General features: G+C 36.1%; 1 protein-coding gene across 1 annotated transcript in view; it reads right to left on the reverse strand.

Annotated features, from left to right (window-relative positions):
* Positions 1 to 26,865, reverse strand: part of htt (huntingtin) — a 1,164,033-nt gene that overhangs the window by 961,875 nt on the left and 175,293 nt on the right. The window contains exons 8-9 of the mRNA XM_090393484.1: positions 24,296 to 24,488; positions 8,690 to 8,797 (exon numbers count right to left, since the gene is read on the reverse strand). Coding sequence (XP_090249610.1) covers positions 8,690 to 8,797; positions 24,296 to 24,488 — 301 coding nt within the window. The remainder of the gene's footprint in view (positions 1 to 8,689; positions 8,798 to 24,295; positions 24,489 to 26,865) is intronic.

Below are 26,865 nucleotides of genomic sequence, written 5' to 3' on the forward strand. Positions count from 1 at the left end.
TGAAATTTTTTTTTTTTTGAAAGATTAATGTGGGTATGTTGTTTGATTGGATTTTTGATGTTTTTTGTGGGTGAATTTTTTTTGGTTTTTTTATGAATTTCTTGTATACTATTTTTTGTGGGAGAATTTTTGAGATCTGCAGTAAAATCACTTTTTTTTCGGGTTGTGGTTTATTGTATTTTGTGAGGAAGAGATAAAGAGGAAGTGGAGCATACAGTGAGAGGTCACAAACATATCACTCAAGCAAAGGAAACTTGGTCTCCTGTCCATACGTGGCCTGGGGAATCATTTTACTGCTGTACCCTTGAATGGGGGAGAGTCCTGGTCCTCCACAGTGAGATTTGTATATCATTGAGGGTGTCACTCTTACTGCATACAGGAAGAGTGGGGGGGGGGGGGAACAGAAACCAGAACCCTTACTCTAGTGACTGAAAATGTAGCCATTTTCAGTCACTAGAAAATGTAGTCACTTCAAGTCTCTAATAAGCAAGGTGGTGATATTTCACCAAGCGATGAAAGATATCTACCACCTAGTAAATTTGCACTTGAGGTGAGGAGTAACATTATGGTGTGGCTATTTTCCTTATCCACGTCAATATGTCACTTTATTTTAGTAAGCAAGTAAATTATCGAGACAATACTCTACTTCACAAAATGTACTATCCTCCATAGAATATCATATTCCTATATGAGGACATCCATTCTTAGATTGTGCCTTAACTACCACTGCTCAAATGCAAACTGATCTCTAATTTGCTGTCTGTCTCCTTTATGTAACAGGACTATCTTGTCCTCTTTCTATTCCTTCAGGACTTTGCTGGCACTGAAACTTAACTTAAAAAATTTCATTAGGGACAGTGCCATTTCTCTTGTATGAGGGTGGTCTGAAAAGTTCTCGGCCTCGACCATAGATGGCAACACTATCAGCAAGATTTTTTTTTCTAATCTGGTACATCTGTCATAAGCATCAATGTCAAATTGCAAGTCATTCTATCAAGTAGTTTGTTTTACACAGCTCTCTGAAGCAAAAGTGTTGTATCCCTTGAAATGGTTAAAACTGAGTATCATGGGTTATAAAATTCTTTGTAAAAGAAGGTTTAATGGCAAAAGAAATTCGTTCGAAGTAAATAAAAGTTTATGGGCACTCTTCTCCTTCGTTTTCAACAATTAAGAAATGGTCTGCCGAGTTTAAATGTGGCCGTACCAGCCTTGAAGATGATCCATGTGAAGGACATCCAAAAAGTGTGACACCACCAGAAATCATTGATCAAGTGCACGATATGGTACTGGATGACCGGCGAGTCAAAGTGCGTGAAATTTCTAAGACTATAGGCATTTCAAAAGAATGTAAGATATATTTTGCATTAAGAATTGCAAACGAAAAAGCTTTGCGCAAGATGGGTGCTGCGCTTGCTCGCAGCAGATCAAAAACACACTCGCATGAAAATCTCTAAACAGTGCTTGGAGCATTTTAACAAGAATAACACTGGTTTTGTGCATCGATTTATTACTATGGATAAGACATGGATTCACAATTACACACCAAAATCCAAACAGCAGTCAAAACAGCGGACAGAAGCTGGTTGTTCCACACCAAAGAAGACAAAGTCGGTTCCATCAGCAGGAAAGGGGAAAGGTCATAGATTTAGTGTTTTGGGATGCTAAAGGCATTTTGTTTATTAATTATCTTGAAAATGGTAAAACAATAACTGGGGAATATTATTCCGATCTTTTAACCAAGACAAAAAAATTCGTGAGAAAAGAACCAGTTTGCAGAAGAAAAAAACATCTTTCATCAGGACAATGCACCTACCCACAAAGGTGTTTTGGCAATGGAAAAGTAAGGGATCTGCACTACGAATTGGAACATCCACCCTATTCCCCAGATTTGGCTCCCTCTGACTTCTATCACTTCCCAAAACTAAAACTCTTCCTCGCTGGTCAGCGTTTTTCTTCAAATCAAGAGGTGATTGCAGCTGTAGAGGGATATTTTGCAGATCTTACTGAGAACCACTACAGGGATGGGATAATGGCACTGGAGCATTGCTGGAATAAGTAGGTGTTCTTGGCCGTTGGGCTGAAGGTCTGCTGATGTAGGCCTCCCAAATTTGGGGCAGTCGCATACAAGCAAATTTGTTGAGGTTTGGAGAATTTCTTAGGGCTGAGGCTGATTCCATAAAGAGTCTTTCAAATTTGTATTTGCTATGGTGTATCACTGTAGCTTTCTTCCACTGTATTCTGTGGCGTGTATCCAGAGCATGGTCCGCAAGCCCAGAATAACTGTATTTGTGAAAACGGATGTAGTCCTTGTGTTCCGAAACTCTGATATTCGCTATCCTGCCTGTTTGGCCAAAGTAAGACAGTTTACAACTGCAAGGGACCTGGTAAACACCAGGTAGGTATAGGGGAAGTGGTTGGTCTTTAGTGGAGCGGATAAAGGATGCCAATTTTCTGTAAGGTTTGTAACAGGAGGTCAGGTCATGTTTTTTTAAGATTTTGGTAATCTTTTCCGAGGTGCCTCGGATGTAGGGAATGGTGATGGATTTAGAGTAATCCTTGTTGTGGAGGGGGGGGGGAGGGGATCTGTGGTTTGTAGGTTCTAATATTTTTTGGATTTTTTTGGGGGGGGGGGGGGGCGGTAGCCATTGGCTGAGAAAGTGTTGAGGATGTGATTTAGTTCAGTGTTTAGAGCCAAGTCGTTTGAACAGATTATTTAGCCCTGTTGTATAGTGTTTTCACTACTCCATATTGTTGTGAGGGGGGGGGGATTGTTGGTGAATGTATCTGCCTGTATGGGTGGATTTTCTGTAAACTGAGAAAACCAAGGTTCCATTAGGCTGGCGGGTGACTAGTGTGTCTAGGAAAGGTAGGCTGTTGTTTTCTTCTTTTTCCAGAGTGAATTTGATTCTGGGGTGTTGGTTGTTTAAGTGTGTTAAGAAGGAGAGAAGTGTTTCAGAGCCATGTGGCCAAATAGCGAACACATCATCAACGTAGCGAAGCCATATGGTTGGTTTTTGTAGGGCAGAGGCTAAGGCTTTTTCTTCAAAGGTCTCCATAAAGAAATTGGCCAAGGGTGGGGAGAGTGGTGAACCCATGGCTGTCCCCTCTATTTGTTTGTAGAATTTTCCCTGCCAAACGAAATAGCCTGAGTTCATTGTGAACTGAAATAAGGCTAAGATATCGGGAGAAAATTTAGCTTGGATTAGCTCTAAAGTTTCCTTGAGTGGGATATTTGTAAATAAATAGGAGACATCAAAGCTGACCATTATGTCAGTATGTTGGAGTGTAAGGTTTTCTATGCTGGCTTTGAAATGGGCTGAGGTTTTCATGTGTGATGGTGTGTTGCCAGTATAGTGTGTGAGCTCTTTGGCCAAATACTTAGCTAATTTGTATGTGGGGGAATCAATGCCATCCACTATGGGACGTAATGGCACATTTTCTTTGTGTATTTTTGGGAGTCCGTAAATACGGGGGGGGGGGGGGGTATAGAGTTAAACAGCTTTAATCTGTTGGTAACTTCTACAGGCCAAGAAGTGACTCTCTTAAGGAGCCTGTGAAGTTTTCTAATTTGAGAGTTGGTGGGATTGTAATTGATAGGGAAGTAAGTGGCCCGATCTAATAGAAGAGCATTCGGCTTACCTGTGTAGTCCTTTTGGTTAAGTACTACAGTTGCATTTCCCTTATCCGCTTTGGTGATAACTAATTCTTTATTATTCTTCATTTCCTGTCGAGCTTTATATTCCTTGTTGGATATGTTTGTTTTTGGTGGTCTTGCTTTGGAAAGGACACAGGCTACATCCAGTCTTACACTGTTGGCGACTTGATGTGGAAGGTGGCGGATTCCGCATTCGATCTGGATCATAATATCCTCACTAGGTATTTTATTGGATGCAATGGCGAAGTTGTGTCCATGTGACAGCGTGTTGAATGCTTCAGGCTTCAAGGTGACTGAAGAAAGGTTGATTACCGTGTTGGTAGCAGGTTTTGGAAAGACGGTAGAGTTCTTTTTTAATTTTTCGAACTTTTTCAGCTGTCGGCCTCGTATTTTTGTCTAGACAGCTTCAATTTCAATTTACCGTATTGGCGGGCATCCGTGCGATTGTATCTCCACGGATGATGTTGAATCTCGTAGACAGGCTTATATGTTGGTTATGCATTATTAAAACACTTAAGGAATTGAACAATGTAGTTAAGGATATAAATTAAATTAAACTTTAATAAATATTTTCCGATATTTCGGCAACGTCACGTTGCCATCTTCTAAAGGAACTTACAAAAAAAGTTACGTGCACGTAAGCACTACAACACAGAAACTGGGAATGAAGAGATGAAGCTATTGTTCTCCTAACAGTCCTGATGGTGCCCTCTAGCGGACTAAGTAGGTGTTCTTGGCCGTTGGGCTGAAGGTCTGCTGATGTAGGCCTCCCAAATTTGGGGTGGTCGCATACAACCAAATTTGTTGAGGTTGAAACATGACCTGACCTCCTGTTACAAACCTTACAGAAAATTGGCATCCCTTATCCGCTCCACTAAAGACCAACAACTTCCCCTAGACCTACCTGGTGTTTACCAGGTCCCTTGCAGTTGTAAACTGTCTTACTTTGGCCAAACAGGCAGGATAGCGAATATCAGAATTTCGGAACACAAGGACTACATCCGTTTTCACAAATAAAGTCATTCTGGGCTTGCGGACCATGCTCTGGATACACGCCACAGAATACGGTGGAAGAAAGCTACAGTGATACACCGTAGCAAATACAAATTTGAAAGACTCTTTATGGAATCAGCCTCAGCCCTAAGAAATTCTCCAAACCTCAACAAATTTGGTTGTATGCGACTGCCCCAAATTTGGGAGGCCTACATCAGCAGACCTTCAGCCCAACGGCCAAGAACACCTACTTAGCCCACTAGAGGGCACCATCAGGACTGTTAGGAGAACAATAGCTTCATCTCTTCATTCCCAGTTTCTGTGTTGTAGTGCTTACGTGCACGTAACTTTTTTTGTAAGTTCCTTTAGAAGATGGCAACGTGACGTTGCCGAAATATCGGAAAATATTTATTAAAGTTTAATTTAATTTATATCCTTAACTATGTTGTTCAATTCCTTAAGTGTTTTAATAATGCATAACCAACGTATAAGCCTGTCTACGAGAATTAAGGGAGATTATGTTGAAAAATAAAAATAATTTTGAAATTATAAATTCGTTTTTTCATTATTAGGCTGAAAACTTTTCAGACCACTCTAGTACTTATACATGAGTTGATAATCCAATCCTGTCTGTAACACTAAAATTTCATGATATCTTAAACACCTCTAGTTCACTGGTTTTCTACCCAGCATATTCAGACACAAACAGTTATCACAGTATACAAATAGCAACAATTAAGTATTAAAAAATAAGTATATAAGTATTAATATAAGAATTAAATAAGTATTTAATAAGTAATAATCTCTCTCTGTATCCAACAATAGATCTGCCAAATGGACTTAAGTTCTTCATGTTGTCTATCACAATTTTAAACTGTTCTCATTATTAACTAATTGCTGTTTGTGTAAGGTGACATAATTTTCTGCTCTGAAGATACCGGGTAGAAAAACAATGAAATATCAGCATCTAAATAAATATATATATTACCGCATTTTTTCGATAGAAAATGCGCGCGTTATCTATACAAAAAAGTCTAAATTCGTTAAAAATGAACATGGCGGTATACATCTGAAAGATATGAGAAGTAAATCAAATGTAATAAGAAAACTAAAGTAGAAATATTACTTAATATTTATTGAACATTATACTATTTAAATCCAAAAAATCTTCATTACTCAATATTGAAAGAATCAATTGCATTAAAAATTTCGTTTTTAACGCAATTTAACGGTATTTCTTCAGCTTCATAATCATTGTCACCGGATACCACTGCATTCTCTTGTGCTTTAATCAAACCATTTCTAACACAGTTTTCATTTACAGCAGCCCAACTTTCTACAATCCACGTAACTATATCTTTATATGACGTTCTTTTCATCTGCCGTGTTTTGTTATATTCATGGATGCCATTCATCATCCAGTCTTCCCACTTAGCCCACAAATTGTCTTTGAATGGTTTATTTACTGCAAGATCAAGGGGTTGGAGTTTTTTTTGTTAAACCACCTGGAATGACGGCCAATTTGGAATACTTACAATTGTTTTAACTTCTGCTGTCGTGTGTGCCCTACACAAATTCAACACTAACAAAGATTTTGGGTTGAAAAATGCAATTTTTCTCTTTCGCCACACATTCTCCAACCAAAATTTCATAAGCTCGGAATTTATCCAACCTTTATCATTAGCAGTAACAATAATATCTTTGGAATCACAACCTTTTGGAGCAGTCTTTCTTTTGAAAATCACCATCAGTGGCAGTTTGGAACCATCTGCAGTTACGCAGAGAACCACAGTAAAGTTAGGCCTTTCATGCCCTGTTGTAGCAACTGAAAACTTTTTTGCTCCCTTCAGATTCACAGTCCTAGAACTAGGCATGTCAAAACTTACAGGAACTTTATCCATATTTCCAAAGTGACAAGCATCAACCCCACACAAGTTTTCTCTCAGAAACAAACAAAATTTAGCTACTTTCGCTTCCCAGTTGCATGGCAAATTTTGTCCAACATTAGTGGAGGAGTGCACACTTAAATTGTTTCTCTTCATAAATCCAAAAACCTAAGATGGGTAGACCTTGAAATCCTTCATATTATCGTTTTGCGCAATTCTTTTCGAATCCTGCAACACATGGACAGTAGATTTTTTTTTTCTCTATAGTTGGCCACAAGCGCCTTCTAAACCTCATAGCACGTTTCCTCGTATGTAAACATTTCAGGACTGTTTCAGCCTTTCACCATTCATGAACACTACTTTCTCCAACACTGAACAATCTACCAGCTACACGATTCCCTTTTTCCTTTGCTTCTCTTCAAGCTTGAACTGCACTGTGTAGGATTTTCTCCAAGAAGTACTTCTCTCTTCCATGGGTAATTCAGATCTAAATACAAAATATAAACAAATAATGATTTACTTTATGAAATATTTTAAAACAGGATGGACGGAATAATGTAACTTCATAAAATACAAAAAATGTACACCTACCTTTCAATTGTAGTAATTGTACACCTACCTTTCAATTGTAGTCGTAGTAATGTCACAGTGCTCCCCCAATAATGTGAAAATTGCAAAATTTGGAATTAAAAAAAATCTACCACTGCTACTAGCAACGTCCGTGCTTTTAAAGAATTCCTCTGTCTGTACTTCCTAACTCTACCGCTAGTTGGTGCATGCACATTATTTATACATCAAAAAGAGTGATGAAAATGTTGGGGGTGCACGTTATCTATCAAAAAATACAGTATTTATATTTTTATTAGTGTATTTTGTTGTGAATTAAACCATGGTACAAAGTCAACATGAACTGCCAACACATACTTGAGTCTTCATACTCAACCATTTTTTATCTTCTGTCATCTCCCTATTATCAGCATTCCTTGAAGTTTATTCTTCCATAATAATCTGATTTTGCCTTTCTGATACAGATGCTGGTTACCCTTTTTTTTTTGTGCTTTGTCGTTTTGCGCAATTCTTTTCGATTCCTGCTCATGAGTCTGATGGTTAGCTTTCTTCCTTATATACCCTCAAGAGAATTTTATTTTTCTGCAGCTCCTGCTTAATGATGTTACTTATCCATTTAACACTCCCCCAATTTATCCTCTAGAGTCAAGGTATGTAGTATATACCACTTACCTTAAATATCCTGTGATGATCATTTCTAATGCAATATTAACATCCTTTCCTTACAGCCTATCTTGCCACTGCACTACCCCAAGCTGTTCTGTGAGTTCATTATAATTTGTCTGCTTTGTAGTTCCACATATATCTCTTTGTAATTGAAAATTCCACATGCTTACCCACCTTCAAGGTAAAGACTTCATGATTATTCTCGCCAGTTGCAGGCAAAGTGGTTACCGTGATTATGAACAAATTCTCTGATGCTCTCAGCAGATTCAACAAACAAATTCCAAGTCCATTATCTTGCTTACGCTTTTAACTAATTTTCTTAAATTAGCTAGAACTGCATATGAATGGAAAATTTCATTTCCTTTTTTCCACATGTCCTTTCCTCTTTCCAATCTTTACCATAGGTCAAGTCTTCTATAATGTATTATTGATCTATCCTCAATGAGCTAATGTGCCAATGTATGTTATCCATATCTTCATTGCACCCCAGGGCCAATAGCAATATTTTTTTTTTATTGTTAGTTCATATCTCTCAACAGTTCTTCCCATTCCGTTTTCTCTATCCTTCCTGAAAATATAGTATTAGTTAAATTCTATCTCCATAACAATATCTTCCTCTAACAGCCAAGACTCACTAATGATTAAAATTTTGGGCCCAGTTAAGATAACAATGCCAATGGTTTATTACTTTGTTTCTGATGCTTCTGTTATTAGTATCCATGCACTGTAATATCTCCTTGGGAATTACAAGTACTCGTGCCCCTTTTAATGAACTTTCTACTCAGTTCTGATATTTGGAAAACTGCATTCAGCAGTAACTATAAGCAATAATATATGGTTACATTGCATTATAGTATTCTCAATAATTTTAATAAAAACTGAATTTATGATGAAATACTGAAATATAGTCTACTTTACTAACCTGTTGGAGATTTATTGGTATGGTCACCAAGTAATGAAACTTCTGGATCATCTTCTAAAGCTGACTCATCTTCATCAGCAGATGGAGGAAGAAGCATGCTTGTTTGACCTAACCAACATATATTACCACAGTAAGCATAACAACAGAAAAGACTCCTGTTTAAATACAGATGTCATAAAATTAAAAATGTCATATGAATGCTTTAATACTTTTTAATTCAGAATTATTTTATAAATATTTTAAAATATTCTGTGGAAAATATTTTATGAAACAGTTTCCAGACTCATTTTACACAAAGAACTGCAACACTAGTAAATAAGGTAAGGCATTTGATCACATGAAAGGCTGTTGTGTAAACTGGGGAATATGGGATTGGAATATAAACTCTTGACTTGGATAAAGGGACAGTTGACAGACAGGTATCAGAAAGTGCTATGTGGTGGGTGTGAATCTGCCAAGTTTAAGGTGACCAGTGGAGTGCCTCAGGGAGTCCTAGAACCATTGTTGTTGTTCACTCTATATATTAATAATATTGGGAAGGATCTAACAGGAGAGGTTTATTGGTCTGTTGATGGAGCAAAGATAGGCAGGTCAATCAGGGATGCTACTGATATCCAGCACTTACAGAATGATTTGAACAGCTGCTAAAAATATGGATAAATGATAATTGGAATCAATAAAATGTTAGTAAGTGCAAAGTTATGCACTTTGATGTGATGAGATTTCCAACAGCATATTATATTGGCAGGGTTATGCTACAAGAAGCTGATGGGGCAGGAAACTGAAGTTCAAAGGTCACAAAGCAAAAACTGGAAATACAACTAAGAGGAAAATTTGTGATGTGGAAACAAACATTGACATCTAAGGATAAGGAAGACATTTTGCCTCTTTACAAGGGCTTGGTGTGACTGCATCTCGACTGTGCACACAAATTTGGTCTCCTGGGTTCAGAGGGAATATAGAATCTATGGAAAATGTGCAAAGAATTCTAAACATTATATATTGAGAGTATGAAGAATACAGACTCTGGTAAATAGGAGAAAGAGGGGTGATAAATGGGTGTTATATGATATCATCCGATGAAATTTTTGTTATATGGAAGGTGGGGGAGAAAACACAAAAGCATCCATGGAAGTAAGTTTATGCAGCTAAGAAAGAGATAAGAGCTAAATATTTTTGCTCACAATGAGCAGTAATTTGCCTGTTGAAGTAGTGAATGCATCTAGCATATGTTTGACAGATGGCATGGGTGGTATGACCTCCCTCGATGAGCTCTTGACTCCCTGGAGGTCTTAGATAATAATAATAATATTTTAGGGTGCAGAACTTTAACAGAAATTATTTTGTAGCATGTAGTTCTTTATTACAGTTACTCCCAAACCATAATCTTGCTAATTACTATTAATCACAAAAATTTAAAAACAATTGCCAATTTGGAAAGAAGAAAAAAAAGTCATACAAATAATGCATGCATTCCATGAAAAAACAAAACAAAAAAAAAAAAAAAAATAGTAACCAAAAAGGAAAAATTATGTTGACATTCACTGATTTGTCATCACTATGTCTCATATGAAACCTTGAGAGTCATTTAGATGTCTGAATTTTATTAATGGAGACTGATTTTAGTGTGCATAATTCCACATCATTTCTCCCTATGAATTTCACATAACATGAATTTGCATCCTTCACAATGAAACTTTTGCAATCATTTCTTCAATGAAAAGAGTTCAGCTGTGTTTCCAAAATAGACAAGGTTTCATTTAAGTTAAACATCTATCCGAGTTCATAATTTTGATAAATTATAGCCTTCGATATGTTTGTGAAATATTCAGTGGAAATGTTACATATACTTCACCCATCAGTTCATCATCATCATCATCATCATCAAATTCCTGCCATGTACCCTCAAGGGGTGTACAGGATATGACAGTACTACATGAAAAAATTACATCATTACTAACTTCCTATCTACAATTTTCCTCCAAATCAGTCTGTTACTTGTCAAGACTTCAACATTATCAGATCTTATATTTCTATCGTCTAAGGCACTTTGTACCGTATCAATCCACCTATATCTTGGTCTTCCTCTGGGTCGTTTTCCTGCCAACCTGGCAGAGAACACTTGTTTTGCTAATCTTTCCTCTCCCATTCTATTTAAGTGACCATACCATCTGAGATTAGCTCTGCTAACGCATTCCTGGATGCTGACAATGTCAAGTTCTTTCCTAATATCCTCATTTTTAATATGATATTGCCATTGATGCCATCTGTTCACGCCTCTAATCTTTCTCAGAAGTCTCATATCTGCGGTCTCTAGTCTTTGGTCAAGTGTTTTACTTCTGACCCAGCTCTCAGATCCATAAGTTAAAATTGGTTTGAACACAGTCTTGTATACAGCTAATTTAGTGTTCCGACTAATTTCTTTCTTATTCCATATGAATTTATTCAATTGACTTCCCACGATACCAGCTTTGCTGATTCTGTTGTCTATTTCTATATTTAGTTTACCATCTTCAGTAAAAATTGTGCCTAAGTAGCTGAAATGTTTTACTTGTTCCACAGGTTCTCCATTCACAACACAGTTGACATTTTCAATGATTCTGCCTATTTTCATTGTCTTTGTCTTTTTATTGCTGACCTTCATACCATATCTATTACAACAGCTATTCAATTTAGTCAGAGAATCTTGCAGACTTGTAGCGGATTTATTTAGAAGTATAACATCATCCGCATAAAGCAAAGAGCTGACATTAACATCTCCAATTTTGATATCAGGTTTAATACCACATTCCTTCATAATGTGATCCATATAGATAATGAATAACAGAGGGGATAATGTACATCCTTGTCTCACACCAGATTTAACATTAAACCATCTTCCTGTACTTCCTTCAATTCTAACTGCTGACTCACAACTCAAATAAAGACTGAGTATTGCTTGATATAATGCCCCATTGACACCATATAACTGCAGCGTATTGAATAGCTTCTCTCTTGGCACCTTGTCATATGCCTTTTCCAAATCGACAAAACTTAAATACAGATCTTTGTTATATTCCAATGCTTTCTCGACTATTTGTCGTAAAGTGAAGATCTGATCCTGACAGCCTCTATTTGGCCTGAATCCAGCTTGTTCTTCACCAAGCTTTTCTTCCACAATTCTTCTCAACCGTTTCTCAAGTATACTTGCATAGATCTTGCCAGGAACACTCAGTAGGGAAATACCTCTGTAATTCTCACATTCAGTTTTATTTCCCTTTTTATATATGGGTACTATGAGAGCTCTACTCCAATCATCGGGAATTCGTCCCTCTGTCCAGGCTTTCTGAACTATGCAGTGCAGCCACTGTAAGACTCTTATACCACCATACTTCAGCATTTCTGGTCGAATATCATCTACTCCTGCTGCCTTTCCACATTTCAAGCCTTTGATGGCTTTTTCTACTTCAAGTATGGATATGTATTCCTGACTGCATGCCTGGTCAGTGTTTTTTATCACTGTGCTGTCATCACTGCTTGTTTCATTTAGCAGTTTTTCAAAGTAATTACTCCATACTTCAAGGATATCTTTTTCTCCTGTTTTCATTTCACCTTTATCATCTCTAATTCCTTTTACAGCACTCTTTCCTCCATTCCTAAGCTTCTTCAACAACCTCCAGAATATTTTGCCACCTTCTTGATATTTATTTTCTATATTCTTGCCAAAGTCCTCCCATGACTTTTGTTTAGCTAGTTTTACACACTGTTTAGCTTTCTTACATTTGTCTCTGTATTCTGTAAGAGTAAAAGCTGACTTATTTGCCAGGAACTTTTGATATGATTTCTTCTTTTCCTTCACTGCCTCTTTAACTTCCTGTGTCCACCAGGGAGTTCTGATTTTTTTATCTTTGCACACAACCTCACCACATGCCTCTCTGGCAGAATCAATCAATGTTTCCTTCAGAGTTTGCCACTGAATCTCCAAGGTTTGATTCCTGTTCTCAAACTCTTTCATTTTCTTTTCAATAATATTTCTGTATTTTAGTCTACAGTTTACATCTGAGAGCTGCTCAACTTTTATTCGCTTTAAAACTTTCTTACATGTTATTCTTTTCAATATGAAATTCAATTTTATCCTGCTCAAGACTAAATAGTGATCACTTCCAATTTCAAATCCTCTGTACACTCTGGTGTCCTGCACCAGGGAGAAAACATCACTATCAACAATAACATAGTCAATGAGACTTTTCTTATTCCTAGCCTCTTCTCTCCATGTGAATTTGTGCACATTTTTATGTTGGAACATGGTGTTAGTAATAACCAGTCCATGTCCTGAGCAGAAATCCAACAGATATTTGCCATTATTATTAGCTTTGCTCTTTTCTCCAAATTTTCCCAAAATATTTTTGTATGTCTCACAATCATTTCCTACTCTACTATTTAGATCCCCAACAAGGACCAACTTTTCATTTTTCATTGTGTCAGTTGCTTTTTCTAAAGCCTCAAAAAATTCCTCCACTTCTACCTTAGTAGAACCTTCTGTGGGACCATAGGCACAAATAAGTCTCATTGTCCAGTTCCCCATTCTCATATTTGCCCACATTACTCTACTTGAGACTGACTGCCATTCAAGAAGATTAGCCTCGTATTTTGTGTTGAATACTATGGCTACTCCTTCTTTTCCTTGATTGTTATTGCCTGAATATAACATTTTGTATTTATTGCTCAGAAAGATCTCACCAGTTTTGGTCTTTTTTGTTTCAGTCACCCCTATTATGTCGATCTGGTACTTATCTAATTCCTCAGCTAGCTCCATTTCTTTGCCATTCAGGCTTCTTACGTTGATAGTACCGATCTTTAACTCTGGTGATGTTGAGTTGGGGTTTGTTTTCAGATTTGTTCCAGTAGCTGACTTTTCGCTGTTCGCCCTGGTTCCCTGGCGAAAACAACGGGGGCCTTGTTTAACCGGGCGACGCCCCAGCCGGCATGAAATTTTGTCATGTTGTACCATCATTTTTTATTTTAGTTTAACCAATAAGAATACAATTTGGTCGGCTAAATCCCAAATTGCCAGCCCATCCTCGTTCGTTCAGTATCAAAGTAGATACCCAACAGGGTGCACCACGAGAAGGTGAGGATTGGACATTAGGTCAGAAGCCCTGGTCGGTTCTCCGCATTCCTTTAAAGGCTATGTGGAGGTCTCCTCTCAGTTATACAGCTTTGACCCTTAAGCACCCATCAGTTTTAAATTGTAAAAGTCATGACAGTCTTCGAATTTTGGGAATCATCCAACAGCATTATGCTTCAAAAAATGTTTAACCTCACAATAATCACTTTTAAAACTGTTTCAAGCTTTTTTATGGTCAAATAAAAACATCTGCACATATAATAATAGGCATGTTATAAGATGCCATCATAATTTTAAAGTTAAATCCACAAGGCTAGAATTCTTTCCTTTTCCATAATTGCTAGTCAAAAAAAAAAAGAAATTCAAGCTGCTTCATACTTTACAAAAGTGTATATGTGTGGACTGCAGACTTCATGATTCAAAACTTCATACATAGTGCACAAGGTAAGCAACATATAAACATTCTAGATCCTATCCTGTAATGCCGTAGGAAGTCATTTTACTGTTATGAAATGCATTTCAACAATATCTAAGATTTCTGAATTTATTTTAGTAAGACTTCAATTTTTATACTTCCCAAATTTGAGGTCAACAAATATACTATTCTTAATAAATTATAAGACAAGAAATTATATTCTGGTCTCAATCCTTTACCCAAGTGTAAAGAAAGTTTTATGTGTGAAATATCTTCCCAACTATACTACTTGTATATAGAGGCTCTTGACATCACATAATTCCTTAGTATCACATAATGCACAGCAAACTTCTTTTCAGAAACATATATTGCTTTGCACTACTGAAAGTGTCACTACAGAAACTGGTTTCGACCTTTACTCAGGTCTCATCAACACAAGCCAGACCTAGAAAGATACTAAAGTTGAATCAACAATTGTATATTTTTCATATTTCTTCTATGGTTCTTAAACAACCATAACCATTCAAGGTATCCTTGGATTTCATAACCATAATCCAGGATAAGGTAGTTCGTTCTTAAGTGTGTGTGTGTTCTCCTGGCCAGTTTGCCTGTATGCAGAATGAAACCCCCAAGTTTCTAAAAGAAAAAACCCTGCCATCTCCATATGAAACTGGCTAACTCACCTTCAACTGAAAAGCTCTGATAAAGGTTCTCAATATTGTAGACAGAATTCAAACCCAAGTCTTTCCCACCAAATGGTATCATCAAAACCGACTGAGCTATGGAGACTCCTATATTTTCCACATACAAGTAGAAATACTTGTATTTCTACTTGTATGTGAAAATTATTACATTTAAACTTTTTTTTAAACTACTCTGGATCAGAGATAGTTGCAGAAAGTTTTTGCATTCATTATAAAGTGAATGATAATAGACAAGCAATCATACTTATGTTAATCATTTACCCAAGCATAAGCATCCAGGGTACTTTAATAATGTAGTGATACACCATTTTACTCTTTTGCATTGATTTAACTCAATATCTTCCCAGGCCTAGCTCTCATTGATGAGACTTCAATAAAGGTTGAAACTGGATTTGGTAGTGACACATCCACTAATGCACAGCAGCAAACACTTCTAAAAGGGTATTGTGCATTACGGGATACTAAGGCAACAGATGTGCGGTCAACAGCCTCTATATACAAGCAACCTAATTGTGGAGACAATTCGTAAAACTTTGTTTATGATAAGATAAAGTATTAAAACGAAAATACAATTTCTCACAATGCCTATAATGCCTAAATCTTGCTTAAGGATGTCATTTTGCCTTTTATGAGGTCTTGATAAGACCTAACTTGGAATAATGTGTGCAGATCTCATTTCCTGGTTTCTATTGTGATTCTGATTCAGTGGAGAGAGTGCAAAGGAGAGTGTTAAAAATTAAATCAGAATTGTGGAATACTGATTATGAAGACAGATTGAAAATTTGTAGACTGAAGAAACTAGTAAAGAGGACAAAGAGCAGGTGATATGATTCAGACTTACAAATTTCTGAAAAGATCATACAGGATTTCAGTTGATGGAATTTTTCATTTTATGAAGGGTGAAGAAAGGACAAGAGGACATCCTTGGAAGTTGAGAATAAATGCTACTAAGAAGGGGAAGAGATCTTGATTTTTCTTTCATAGAGCAGTGTGTAATTGGAATAGATTGCCAATGGTGGTTATGTGTGCAAGCAGTGTGAATGAATTCCAGAACAAGTATGATAGCTGGTGCGTGTAGTATGTAGCATCCCTCGATGGGTCCCTGATTCCTGGGAGATCTCTCTTAATAATAATAATTTATTTGAAATTGAATGTGAGAATTACAGAGGTATTTTCCTACTAAGTGTTCCTGGTAAGATTAAGTGTACTTAAGAAACGGTTGAGAAGGACTGTGGCAAGCTTGGTGAAGAACAAGCTGGATTCAGGCCAAATAGAGGCTGTCAGGATCAGATTTTCACTTTAAGACAAATAGTTGAAATATCATGGAAATGTAACAAAGATCTGTCTTTAAGTTTTTTAGACCTGCAGAAAGCATATAACAAGGTGCCAAGAGAAAAACTATTCAAAATGCTACAGTTGTATGGTGTCAATGGGGCATTATATCAAGCTTAGTCTTTATTTGAGTTGTAAGTCAGCAATTAGAATTGAAGGAAGTACAGGAAGATGGTTTAATGTTAAATCTGGTGTCAGTCAGACAAGGATGTACATTATCCTCTCTGTTATTCATTATGTATATGGATCACATTATTATAAAGGAAAGAGGTATTAAACCTAATATCAAAATTGGAGATGTTAATCTCAGCTTTTTAACTTTATGTTGATGATGTTATACTTCTAAATACATCTGGTACAAGTCTGGAAGATTCCAGGACTAAATCGAATAACTGATGTAATAGATATGGTATGAAGGTCAGCAATAACAAGGCAAAGACAATGAAAATAGACAGAAGCATTGAAAATATCAACTGCATTGTGAATGGAGAACCTATAGAACAAGTAAAACATTTCAGCTACTTAGGCACAATTTTTAATGAAGATTGTAAATTAAATATGAAAATAGCCAACAGAATCAACAAAGCTAGTATGGCAGGAAGTCAACAGAATAAATTTATATGGAATAAGAGAGAAATTAGTCGGAACACTAAATCAGATGTATACAAGACAGTGTTCAAGCCAATTTTAACTTATGGATCTGGGTTAGAAATAAAACACTTGACCATACACTAGAGACTGCAGATAAGAGAGTCCTGAAGATTAGGAGGTGAGCATATGGCATACTAAAAATGAGAATATTAGAAAAGAACTTGACATTGTTAGCATCTAGGAATGTGTTAGCAGAGCTAATCTCAGGTGGAATGGTCACTTAAACAGAATGGGAGAGGAAAGGTTAGCAAATCAAGTGTTCTCTGTTAGGTTGGCAGGAAAAAGAATAAGAGGTAGACCAAGATATAGAGATTGATACAGTAAAAAGTGCCTTAGAAGACAGAAATATAAGATCTGATAATATTGAAGTCTTGACAGGTAACAGATTGATTTGGAGAAAAATTGTAGATAAGTTGTAAAAAAGTTGTAGATAAGTTGTAAGTTGTAAAAATTGTAGATAAATTGTAGATAATAGGAAGTTAGTGGTGATGTAAGTTTTTCATGTATGTGTATAAAATAGTGGTAAAAATATTTTCATGGTTCCCAGTGTGAAATCTTTGTTAGAAGACCATATTTTTTGACATGTTTTATTATTGCTATGCTATTCCATAAGAATAAATGCAGTAAGATTTTATAAATCTCTTGTTTACTAACTAACAGAATGAATTTGTGTTACATTATTCCTTAATCAATGTAAGAGAAATTTAGATGTGTTCATGCTATATCTCCATTAGTTTTCAAACTGCAGCTATAAACTTTGACAGTGACAATGGCTACAAAGGGCAATTAAGTGACAATTTTAAATTTTAATGTTATTATTAACTGTAATGCAATATCTTAAAGTAATGCAATATCTACTAGTTTCATGTTGTTGACTAGTAGACATAACAGAAGAGAAACTGGCTTAGTAGGTCTGAAGCTGGAATACAACTCAATGTTGACTAGCAGCTACTCACACTTTTACAGGCTTAGAAGAAAGTGGCAAAAGAATGAAAGCTAGATGAGCAGAATAGCCATTAAAATATATACAGAAGTTCATAAGGCTTCTATAGACAGACAACAGAAACCGTCTTCTTAAGTGGACTGCTGCATTTGTACAGTATCCAGCATTTTTAGGGAAGGTTGTTGGTACCCTGCTCCAACTATGAGAGTAATATTCTAAGGTTGGTTTGGGATCAGTGTCTTAAGTGGAAAAGTTTTTTGGACATTAAGAGGCTATCTCCATCAGTCCCAGAAGAGAAATATGGTCATGTCATGAGATATTTGAGTATTCTCAAAGATAAGGGGAGGTGAAGTGTGATCTTTCTTGCAAGAATGCATAAAGCTACTTCTTTGTCAGAGTCAAGCATATTATTGAAGGTTTTATTTATTTTTTAATCAGTGATAATGTAAGAGAGATATAAACCAATTCACAGAGATTAGAACCAGCAATCATACCATCTTTATTCTATTTTATTATATATATATATATATATATATATATATATATATATATATATATATATATATATAATAGACAAATTAAAAAAGGAAACTAAAGCCCTGATAGAAAAAAGAGGAAACATGAAACAAGAATGCACATGGTGTAAGAAACATAGAATATACTGAACTTTGCAAAACAATAAGGAAAAGATAAGAGAGGATAAAAGACATTTTAATACAAAAATGATAAGAACAGCAATAGAAGATAATATCAGTATAAAGAAAACAAGAAAACTTCTTGATAATGCAGGTAATCTTTATATGACAGGTATAAAAGATGAAAATGGAATACTGATTACACACAGAACATACATGTTGGAGATTATAGCTAAATTTATCAAGAATTATATGAAATTAGGGGAAAGTAATAGGGAACAACAACAGAGAAAGGATACTAAAAACTATAATGAATCAGTCAAAGATGATGAAGTGAAACATACATTTACAAAAATGAAAAACAGAAAGGCACCTGGAGTTGATGGAATACTAATAGAAATGTTAAAAAATGGAGATCTCTTGCATATAAAACTAGCAGAATTGTGTATAGTGAGTGTTTAAGAACCCCTAAAAGTTACAATACTGGAAAAATCATCCTTTTATATAAAAACGACAATAAAACTGACATAAGAAATTATACACCTATTACCCTTTATAATCTTTTTACAAAAAATACAGATGGCAGAATAAACAATATATTAAGTTTTCATGAACCAATTTCCATCAGAACATCATCGTCAAGCCATAAATCAAGTAATGGAAAAAAACAAAAAAATATAATATACTAATTTCTTTGGCTTTCATAGATTGTGAAAAAACCTTTGACTCAATAGACCTATGTAAAATGCTTGAAGCTTTAAAACATATAGGAAACACATATGCGAGAGAGGTTCACCAGTTTAGATAAAAAAGAAAGAGAAATAAAAAGAGGAGTCAGACTGGAAGACTATCTCACCAAAATTATTTTCTACAGCACTTGAATATGCTATGAAAAAAACTGAAGTGGGAGAAAAGAGGATTGAATATTAATGGAGAGTACATAAGCAATCTACGATTCGCTGATGATATCATACTAATTCTTTATCCTCCCCACATGCTAATATCAATTCATCAGATGAATTGTTATTAGCAGGGGGGGGGGGATTCAGCTACGTTGGGAAGTAAAAAAAAAACTGAATTTTTTCATATTTTAAAAATACAGTATACTCAAAGATAAAGCAATACAAAACACTATAGGTAGCTTCTCTGTTCCATCAAAAAAAAAAAAAAAAAATACTCATTTTGTACATCCATTTCAATAAATTTAGAAAACCTTATATCCAGAAAGCACACTAAACAAACTAAACACATTTGAGTACCTGACAAGAAATTATATATTTTTGTTATCGTTCACATTTTACCCAAGAATAAGCAAATAAAAGTTTGCAAGTGAAGTAATTTCAAGGTTACTTGTAAAGAGAGCAGCTGACTCACATCAAAACTCTAACACATGACAATGTGTATGATTCCATATATTACAGTAAGAGCACTATCCTAGTGGGAAACACTCGCCATAGATGATTCATGAAAATTCATCGAAAAAACAGTTCATCGAAAGACAATTCATCGAATGAACAATTCATCAAAAATGCAATTCACTGAAAATTTTAATTAAAATTTCATTAAATTGATCCAGTCAAAGCAGAATTGCTAATATTATTTCGAAACTTTTTTTTGAAAATGTTATGATAAAAGTTATCCATTGAGAATAAAAACTGAACCGTGCAGAAAACTTCTTGTACCAACAACTTCTACTAATTCCGCTAAGTCAGAGAGTTATTGCAATACATAATATGGGCACGTTATTTCTTTGTTGCCCCAAATATAGCTGAACTGAAAACTGGAACGGTTCGACATTTTTTTGTAAAAGTTTCAAATAGCGAATCTGATTCAGATTCGCTATTTGAAACTTTTATTCATCCCATAATAATTCAAATAATTCTATTTGAATTATTATGGGATGGATAAAATTCATAACATGATAATTGCTGTATTGAAGTCGCATATTACTACGAGTAACAATAATAATAATAATGGAGCTTGCGTAGAATTTAGCTTGGATTAGTCCATGCTAAATTTCCTACCAATATCTCAGCCCTATTTCAGTTCACAATGAACTCAGGCTATTTTGTTTGGCAGGGAAAATTCTATAAACAAATAGAGGGGACATCCATGGGTTCACCACTCTCCCCACCCTTGGCCAACTTCCTTATGGAGACTTTTGAAGCCTTAAACTCCGCCCCATAAAAACCAACCATACGGCTTCGCTACGTTGATGATGTGTTCGCTATTTGCCCACATGGCTCTGACACATTCCCCTCCTTCTTAACACACTTAAACAACCAACACCCCAGAATCAAGTTCACCCTGGAGGAAGAGGAAAACAACAGCCTCCCTTTTCTAGACACACAAGTCACCCACCAGCCTGATGGAACCTTGGTTTTCTCTGTTTATAGAAAACCCACCCACACAGGCAGATACATTCACCAACAATACCCCACCCCTTCACAACAATATGGAGTTATTAAAACACTATACAACAGGGCTAAACTAATCTGTTCAAATGACAATGCCCTAACCACTGAACTAAATCACATCCTCAACGCCTTCTCTGTCAATGGCTATCCCCACCAAAAAACCCAAAAAAAAAAAAAAAACCAGTAAACCACAACCCTCTCCCCCCTTCACAACAAGGATTACTCTAAATCCATCACCATTCCCTATATCCGAGGCACCTCGGAAAAAATTACCAAAATCTTAGGAATGACTTGACCTCTTGTTACAGACCATATAGAAAATTGGCATCCCTTATCTGCTCCACTAAAGACCAGCCACTTTCCCTAGACCTACCTGGTGTATCCAGGTCCCTTGCAGCTGTAAGCTGTCCTACTTTGGCCAAGCAGGCAGGATAGAATTTCAGAACACAAGGACTACATCCGTTTTCACCAGTATAGCCACTCTGGTCTTGCAGACCACGCTCTGGATACATGCCACAGAATACGGTGGAAGAAAGCCACAATAATACACCATAGCAAGTTCAAGTTTAAAAGACTTTTCATGGAATCAGCCTCAGCCCTAAGAAACATGCCAAACCTCATCAAATTTGGTTGCATGAGACTACCCCAAATTTGGGGGACCTACATCATGAGACCTTCAGCCCAACAGCCAAGAATACCTACATAGCCCGCTACGGGGGCACCATTAGGACTTTTAGGAGAAACAATAGCTCCCTGCTTCGTATTAATTTACTGCATGTAGTGCCTGCATGCGCATGTTGAAAATTTTTTGAAAACTTTAATAAAACTGAAAATTATATTAAAGTTTAATTTAATTTATATTCTATTGTACGTTGTGAATTCCTTAAGTCGATTAATAATTAAGAAAGAGAATAAGAAACCATATTGTTCTATAATTATTCCCTATTAAAGTAGCATTGCTATCTTACTTTGCAAGGTTCACCTTTTGTTCTAAATGGATCACTTTTATCACAACATTTTCAAAAAGTTAAAATTTTCGGTGAATTGCATTTTCAGTGAATTGTCATTCGATGAATTGTCTTTTCGATTAATTGCATTTTCGATGAATTCTCCGGATACCCTATAGATAGTCAAATGGACTGAGTTACAAGGTGACGCAATCCTTCTGACCAAAGAATAACACTTGTTACCCAGTGGTCTACCCAACACTGACAAATGCAACTGCTTTTTTAGTTCCGAAGTTCTTTCTTATTAAAAAAAAAAATAATAATTACAAATTACATTAGAGCTAACATGTAAGGAGTGTGCTTCATAAATAGCATTCTTCTATAGTGACATGTGCATGCATACTGAAATTCTGTTTTGTCTAATTTTGCCACTAAAACAGTCATATTGAACCCAAAACTGAAATGACTAATCAATTATACACCAAGCCAGACAAGAATCATTATATAATTTGAGTTTATTTTATCAATAAAAGACAAATCTGTCATAAAAAAAAAAAAACTTCATCCAACTGTCCATAAACCTGCCAATTTCCAAATGATTATGCTATGTGATGAGTTTATGGTTTACTTGAGAGCAGACTGAGAGAACAACATAACAAAAAAAAAAGAATTATTTTAGTAGAAAAGGTGACAGCATGCTTTCCTTATATTATTATTATTATTACAGGCTACTCCAAGTGGTCCTTAGACTCATCAAAGGAGGCTCTAAACATCATGTTAAAAACTATCCAACATTTGTGGTATCTATCATACTTTGCTGTGAACTCATTCACAGTCATGGCACCCACAACAGACTCTGGCAACCTATTCCACTCATTCACTGCTCTCCAAGCAAAAAACCTAGTTCTAACATCCCTGCTACTACACTCTTACTCAGCTTCCATGGACAGTCCCTAGTTCTCCCACCACCAGACCTGTGCTGAAAATTTTCCCCTGAATTAATCTTGTAAAAATCCCTCTGTAATTTGTATGTCTCAATCATATCACCCCTTTTCTGCCTATCAACCAGTTTCTGTAACTCCCAAATTTTCAATCTGTTCGTAAGGTTCATTCCATAAATCTGGTACCATCTTGGTCATTCACCTCTGGATCCTCTCCACAATCTGATGAGCTGCTTTAGCCACTTTTGCTATGTTCCCCCCTAAACGTTAACTCCCTATCCACTAACACTCCCAAGTCTTGGGCTTCATCAATTTCCTGGAGTACATTTCCACCAATATGCCATAAAGCTGGTAAGCCAAACTGGAAACTTTTCACCCTAAAATGCATAACCTTACACTTTGCCACATTAAACTGACATCTATTCTCCTTTGCCCAATGTATCAATCTATTCAAACCATCATGCAAAATTTTGACATCATCTGTATTAACTATTGCTCTACCTAACTTTTCATCATCAACAAACGGCTGAGCAGTTCCTCTCAGATCCTTCCCTATATTGTTAATGTACAAATTAAACAGTAGCAGTCCAAAAACAGAACCCTGTGGCAGGTCACTAGCCACAGGCCTTCATTTGGACTCTACTCCTGAATAAACTACCTTCTGATATCTCTCCATCAACCACCCTCCTATCGACCTCACCAACCCTATATTCATCCCCATGTACTACAGTATACTGATTAGAATTTCATGTGGTATCCTGTCAAAGGATTTTGCAAAGTCCAACAGTATCATTGTAAGCCATTACCTTTATCCAACTCGGCTGTCACTGTATTATAAAACATGAGCAAGTTACTGAGTCATGAACTACTCTTCACAAAACCATGTTGCCCTTCCATACAGTTTCCCATGTTAGTAATTATACTATTTCAACTGATTCAGTTACCTCTCTACTATTGGTATTCATTAAAATCATTCTGCATAAACATTATTTCTTTTACTTGCAGGATATCGAAAGAATTGTTTGAGATAATCTTTAGCCTACATTGTTAATTTCCTTTTATACTCTGCTTTTGCCTTTCTTACCACACTAGTTACCCTTCTGACCTGCATGTTGTACTGTTCATGTGCTGCTGGTCACTTTTCTCCTTAAATTCCCTCCACGATAGTTTCTTTTTTTTTTTCTTTTTTTTTGCAGCTCCAGCTTAATGATGATCATCCATTTAACTCCCACTTGATTTACTCTCCTGAATCTAGGTAAGCAATCTGCCATTACTTCACTCAAAGACTCCTTTATCACTTCCCCATACACTATGAACATCCAACCCTTGCAGTTTTATATACCATGGTACCAATCTAAGCACACTCTCCTAAGCCTGTCATACTTACCAGTCCTGTAATTCCACATATATCCCATCTTAACTGAAGAAGTTGGATGTCAGGAGTGGGATTATAAGAATGCTAAAAATTTAAGCAAAATAAAAACACAAAAATGCTTAAAATTGAATGCACTTACTTCCACAGCGAGTTCGTGCAGAAGCACTGGGGTCAGCAGTGTAAATTTGGGATTTAGTAATTCCTTCTTGTGAAACAAGAGCTTGTAATAAAGGCTTTGGTGGTTTCCTCAACAACTGTGAGAGAGACTCCAAAGCAGCAGTCACAACATTGTGGTCTGAATGCTGACTATAGTATAACAATAATTCATAAACCTGTAAAGAAATGCATTACTGGTAAGAATTACTATAGTAGTGGTATTAGTCATAAAAGCTAAAAAGTTAACAGGAAAATCTAAAGTTGAAGAAGTATTGAAGAAATCCTTCAATAATGAAAAGATAGAATTAAAAGATATGAAAAGGACCATTAAAACAATCTTGCATACTAGATGGGATACAAATTGTTCATATTCATATGCTAAGCTAAACTGGAAATTGAAATTTCCACTCTTATATCCAGAAATGTAACCATGATGATCTACTATAATTAAAAATATTTAACATTTTAATTTAACTTTCTAGGCTACCAAAACTATTCCTTTTTTTAGTTTTATGTGATTCCCACTCAGAAAAGACTAAAAACCTATAGAATAGGGGATTGGCAAACCTTTTTTTTTTTTGAGTAAAAGGAAATTTTTAATCTAATTGAAAAAAAAAAAAAAAAAAAAATCTAGAGCCACCTCAGCTCAAGCTAAGGAGGGAGAAGATTTTTTAAAAAACTGAATAGAGTGGGAAGGTGTTTTATTAAAAAAAATATATATTTTAAAATATTGTTTATTAATATGATGAGTCTGCCGACTCCATGGAGGGTGTAATAATAATAATAATACTGAAAAAAACATAACATCTAATTAGGTACAAATGAATGTAAGTTTTGCTGCTGAACTTCTTGAGCAATCTCTCAACATCAAGTAAGTGCTGCAATTTTCATCTTTAAACATGCTGAGAGCCTTACTTGCATTGTTCAGATGGTTTCTTGATTTATTTTTAATACAGTTCATGTTTGAAAATATTTGCTTGAAGAAATATGTCAATTCAAAAAATGAGAGGACCCAAATGGAAATACACTAGAATGGACACCTTACATGCCATGCAAATTTTGGATCCTACCACATGCAAATATTCAGGAAATGTCCGAGTAAGTCTGGTAATAAAATGTGGGATGTGCTGCATGTTTTGCACTGTACTCGATGTCAAGATGCCACGTTCAACTGAAATGACAGACATCCAACATGAGATGGTAGTTAGGTGTCACATCAGTGGTCTTTCTGTCCGTTACACCTCAGTATACCAAAATCCACTGTTGCTTATGTCATTCATAGATGGAAAGTTTATGGTGCTTCCACAACAGGAAAATGCCTTGGGAGGTCACTGACCAAGCTCGACGAGCTCTGTCTCAGAATGTTCGATTATCCCACACATCATCATCAGCATACCTTGCAGTCCACCTGGAAAATGCTGCATGGACATCTGTCAGCACTAGAACTGTACTGAAGTGAGTTGCATGCCTCGGGTAACCATGGCAGAGAACAAGCCACACATCCCCCTCCCACCCAAAGCAACTCATATGATGTTTGGACTAGTCTTTTTCAGATGATTGGAAAAGGGTTCTGTGGAGTAACGAATTATGCTCCTAAATGCTTCACTCTGATGGGTGTGGGTTGTGTTTGGATCTGGAGATTACCCAGGGAACAGTTCCAGCAGGAGTACATCAAATGTGGTGGAGGCTTTGTAATGGTATGAGAATGTTTCAGTTGGATGGGGCTTGGTCCATTGGTGGATGTGATGAAAACCATGCCTGATAATAAATTTAGTTTAATCCTTTATCCAAGTGTAAGCAAACAAAGTTTGCACCTGAAGTATCTTCAGGACTGAGACAACTCGTAGTAAAGGTGGACCAAGCTCTCATCACTCCTTGTCTCAGTTTCTCCCATAATGCAAAGCACATTTCCTTGCAGACATGTATAATGCTATGCATTAAGGGACTAAATCCCAAATTGCCAACCCATTCTCATTCATTCAGTATCCAGGTAGATACCTAACAGGATGCACCACAAGAAGGTGAGGATTGGACATTGGTCAGAAGCCCTGGTCAGTTCTCTGCATTCCTCTAAAGATTAAGGTCCCCTCTCAGTTATACAGCTTTGATCCTTAAGCACCCTGCCATTGTATGATTGTATATTATGTAACCTATTGCTGTGTAAAATATATACTAATCCTCAGTAAACATAAGAAAACAAAGCATACAAAGTATGAAAAATATATACAAAGGTCTTTTTAATAACTCTTAATATAAAATAAAACAATTTATTAGTCATCTAATAAAACAGAGAAATAAGTACATATAACAAGCATAACAAATTTTACAAGATAATTTATTGCTTCTGCCTTAGTATCACCACTTCTAGGTCTGGCTCCCACTGACGAGACCTCAATAAAGGTCGAAAAACCGGTCTGGGTAGTGGCCCTTCCCTTAATGCATAGCATTATATATGTCCGCAAGGAGATGTGCTTTGCATTATGGGAGATACTGAGACAAGGTGTGATGAGAGCTTGGGCCACTTTTACCGTGAGTTGCCTTAGTCCTGAAGAT

This window comes from Typopeltis vanoorti, chromosome 5 (genome assembly GCF_054136105.1).
Source record: "Typopeltis vanoorti isolate ZY-2024b chromosome 5, IOZ_Tvanoo_1.0, whole genome shotgun sequence".
Taxonomy (NCBI): domain Eukaryota; kingdom Metazoa; phylum Arthropoda; class Arachnida; order Uropygi; family Thelyphonidae; genus Typopeltis; species Typopeltis vanoorti.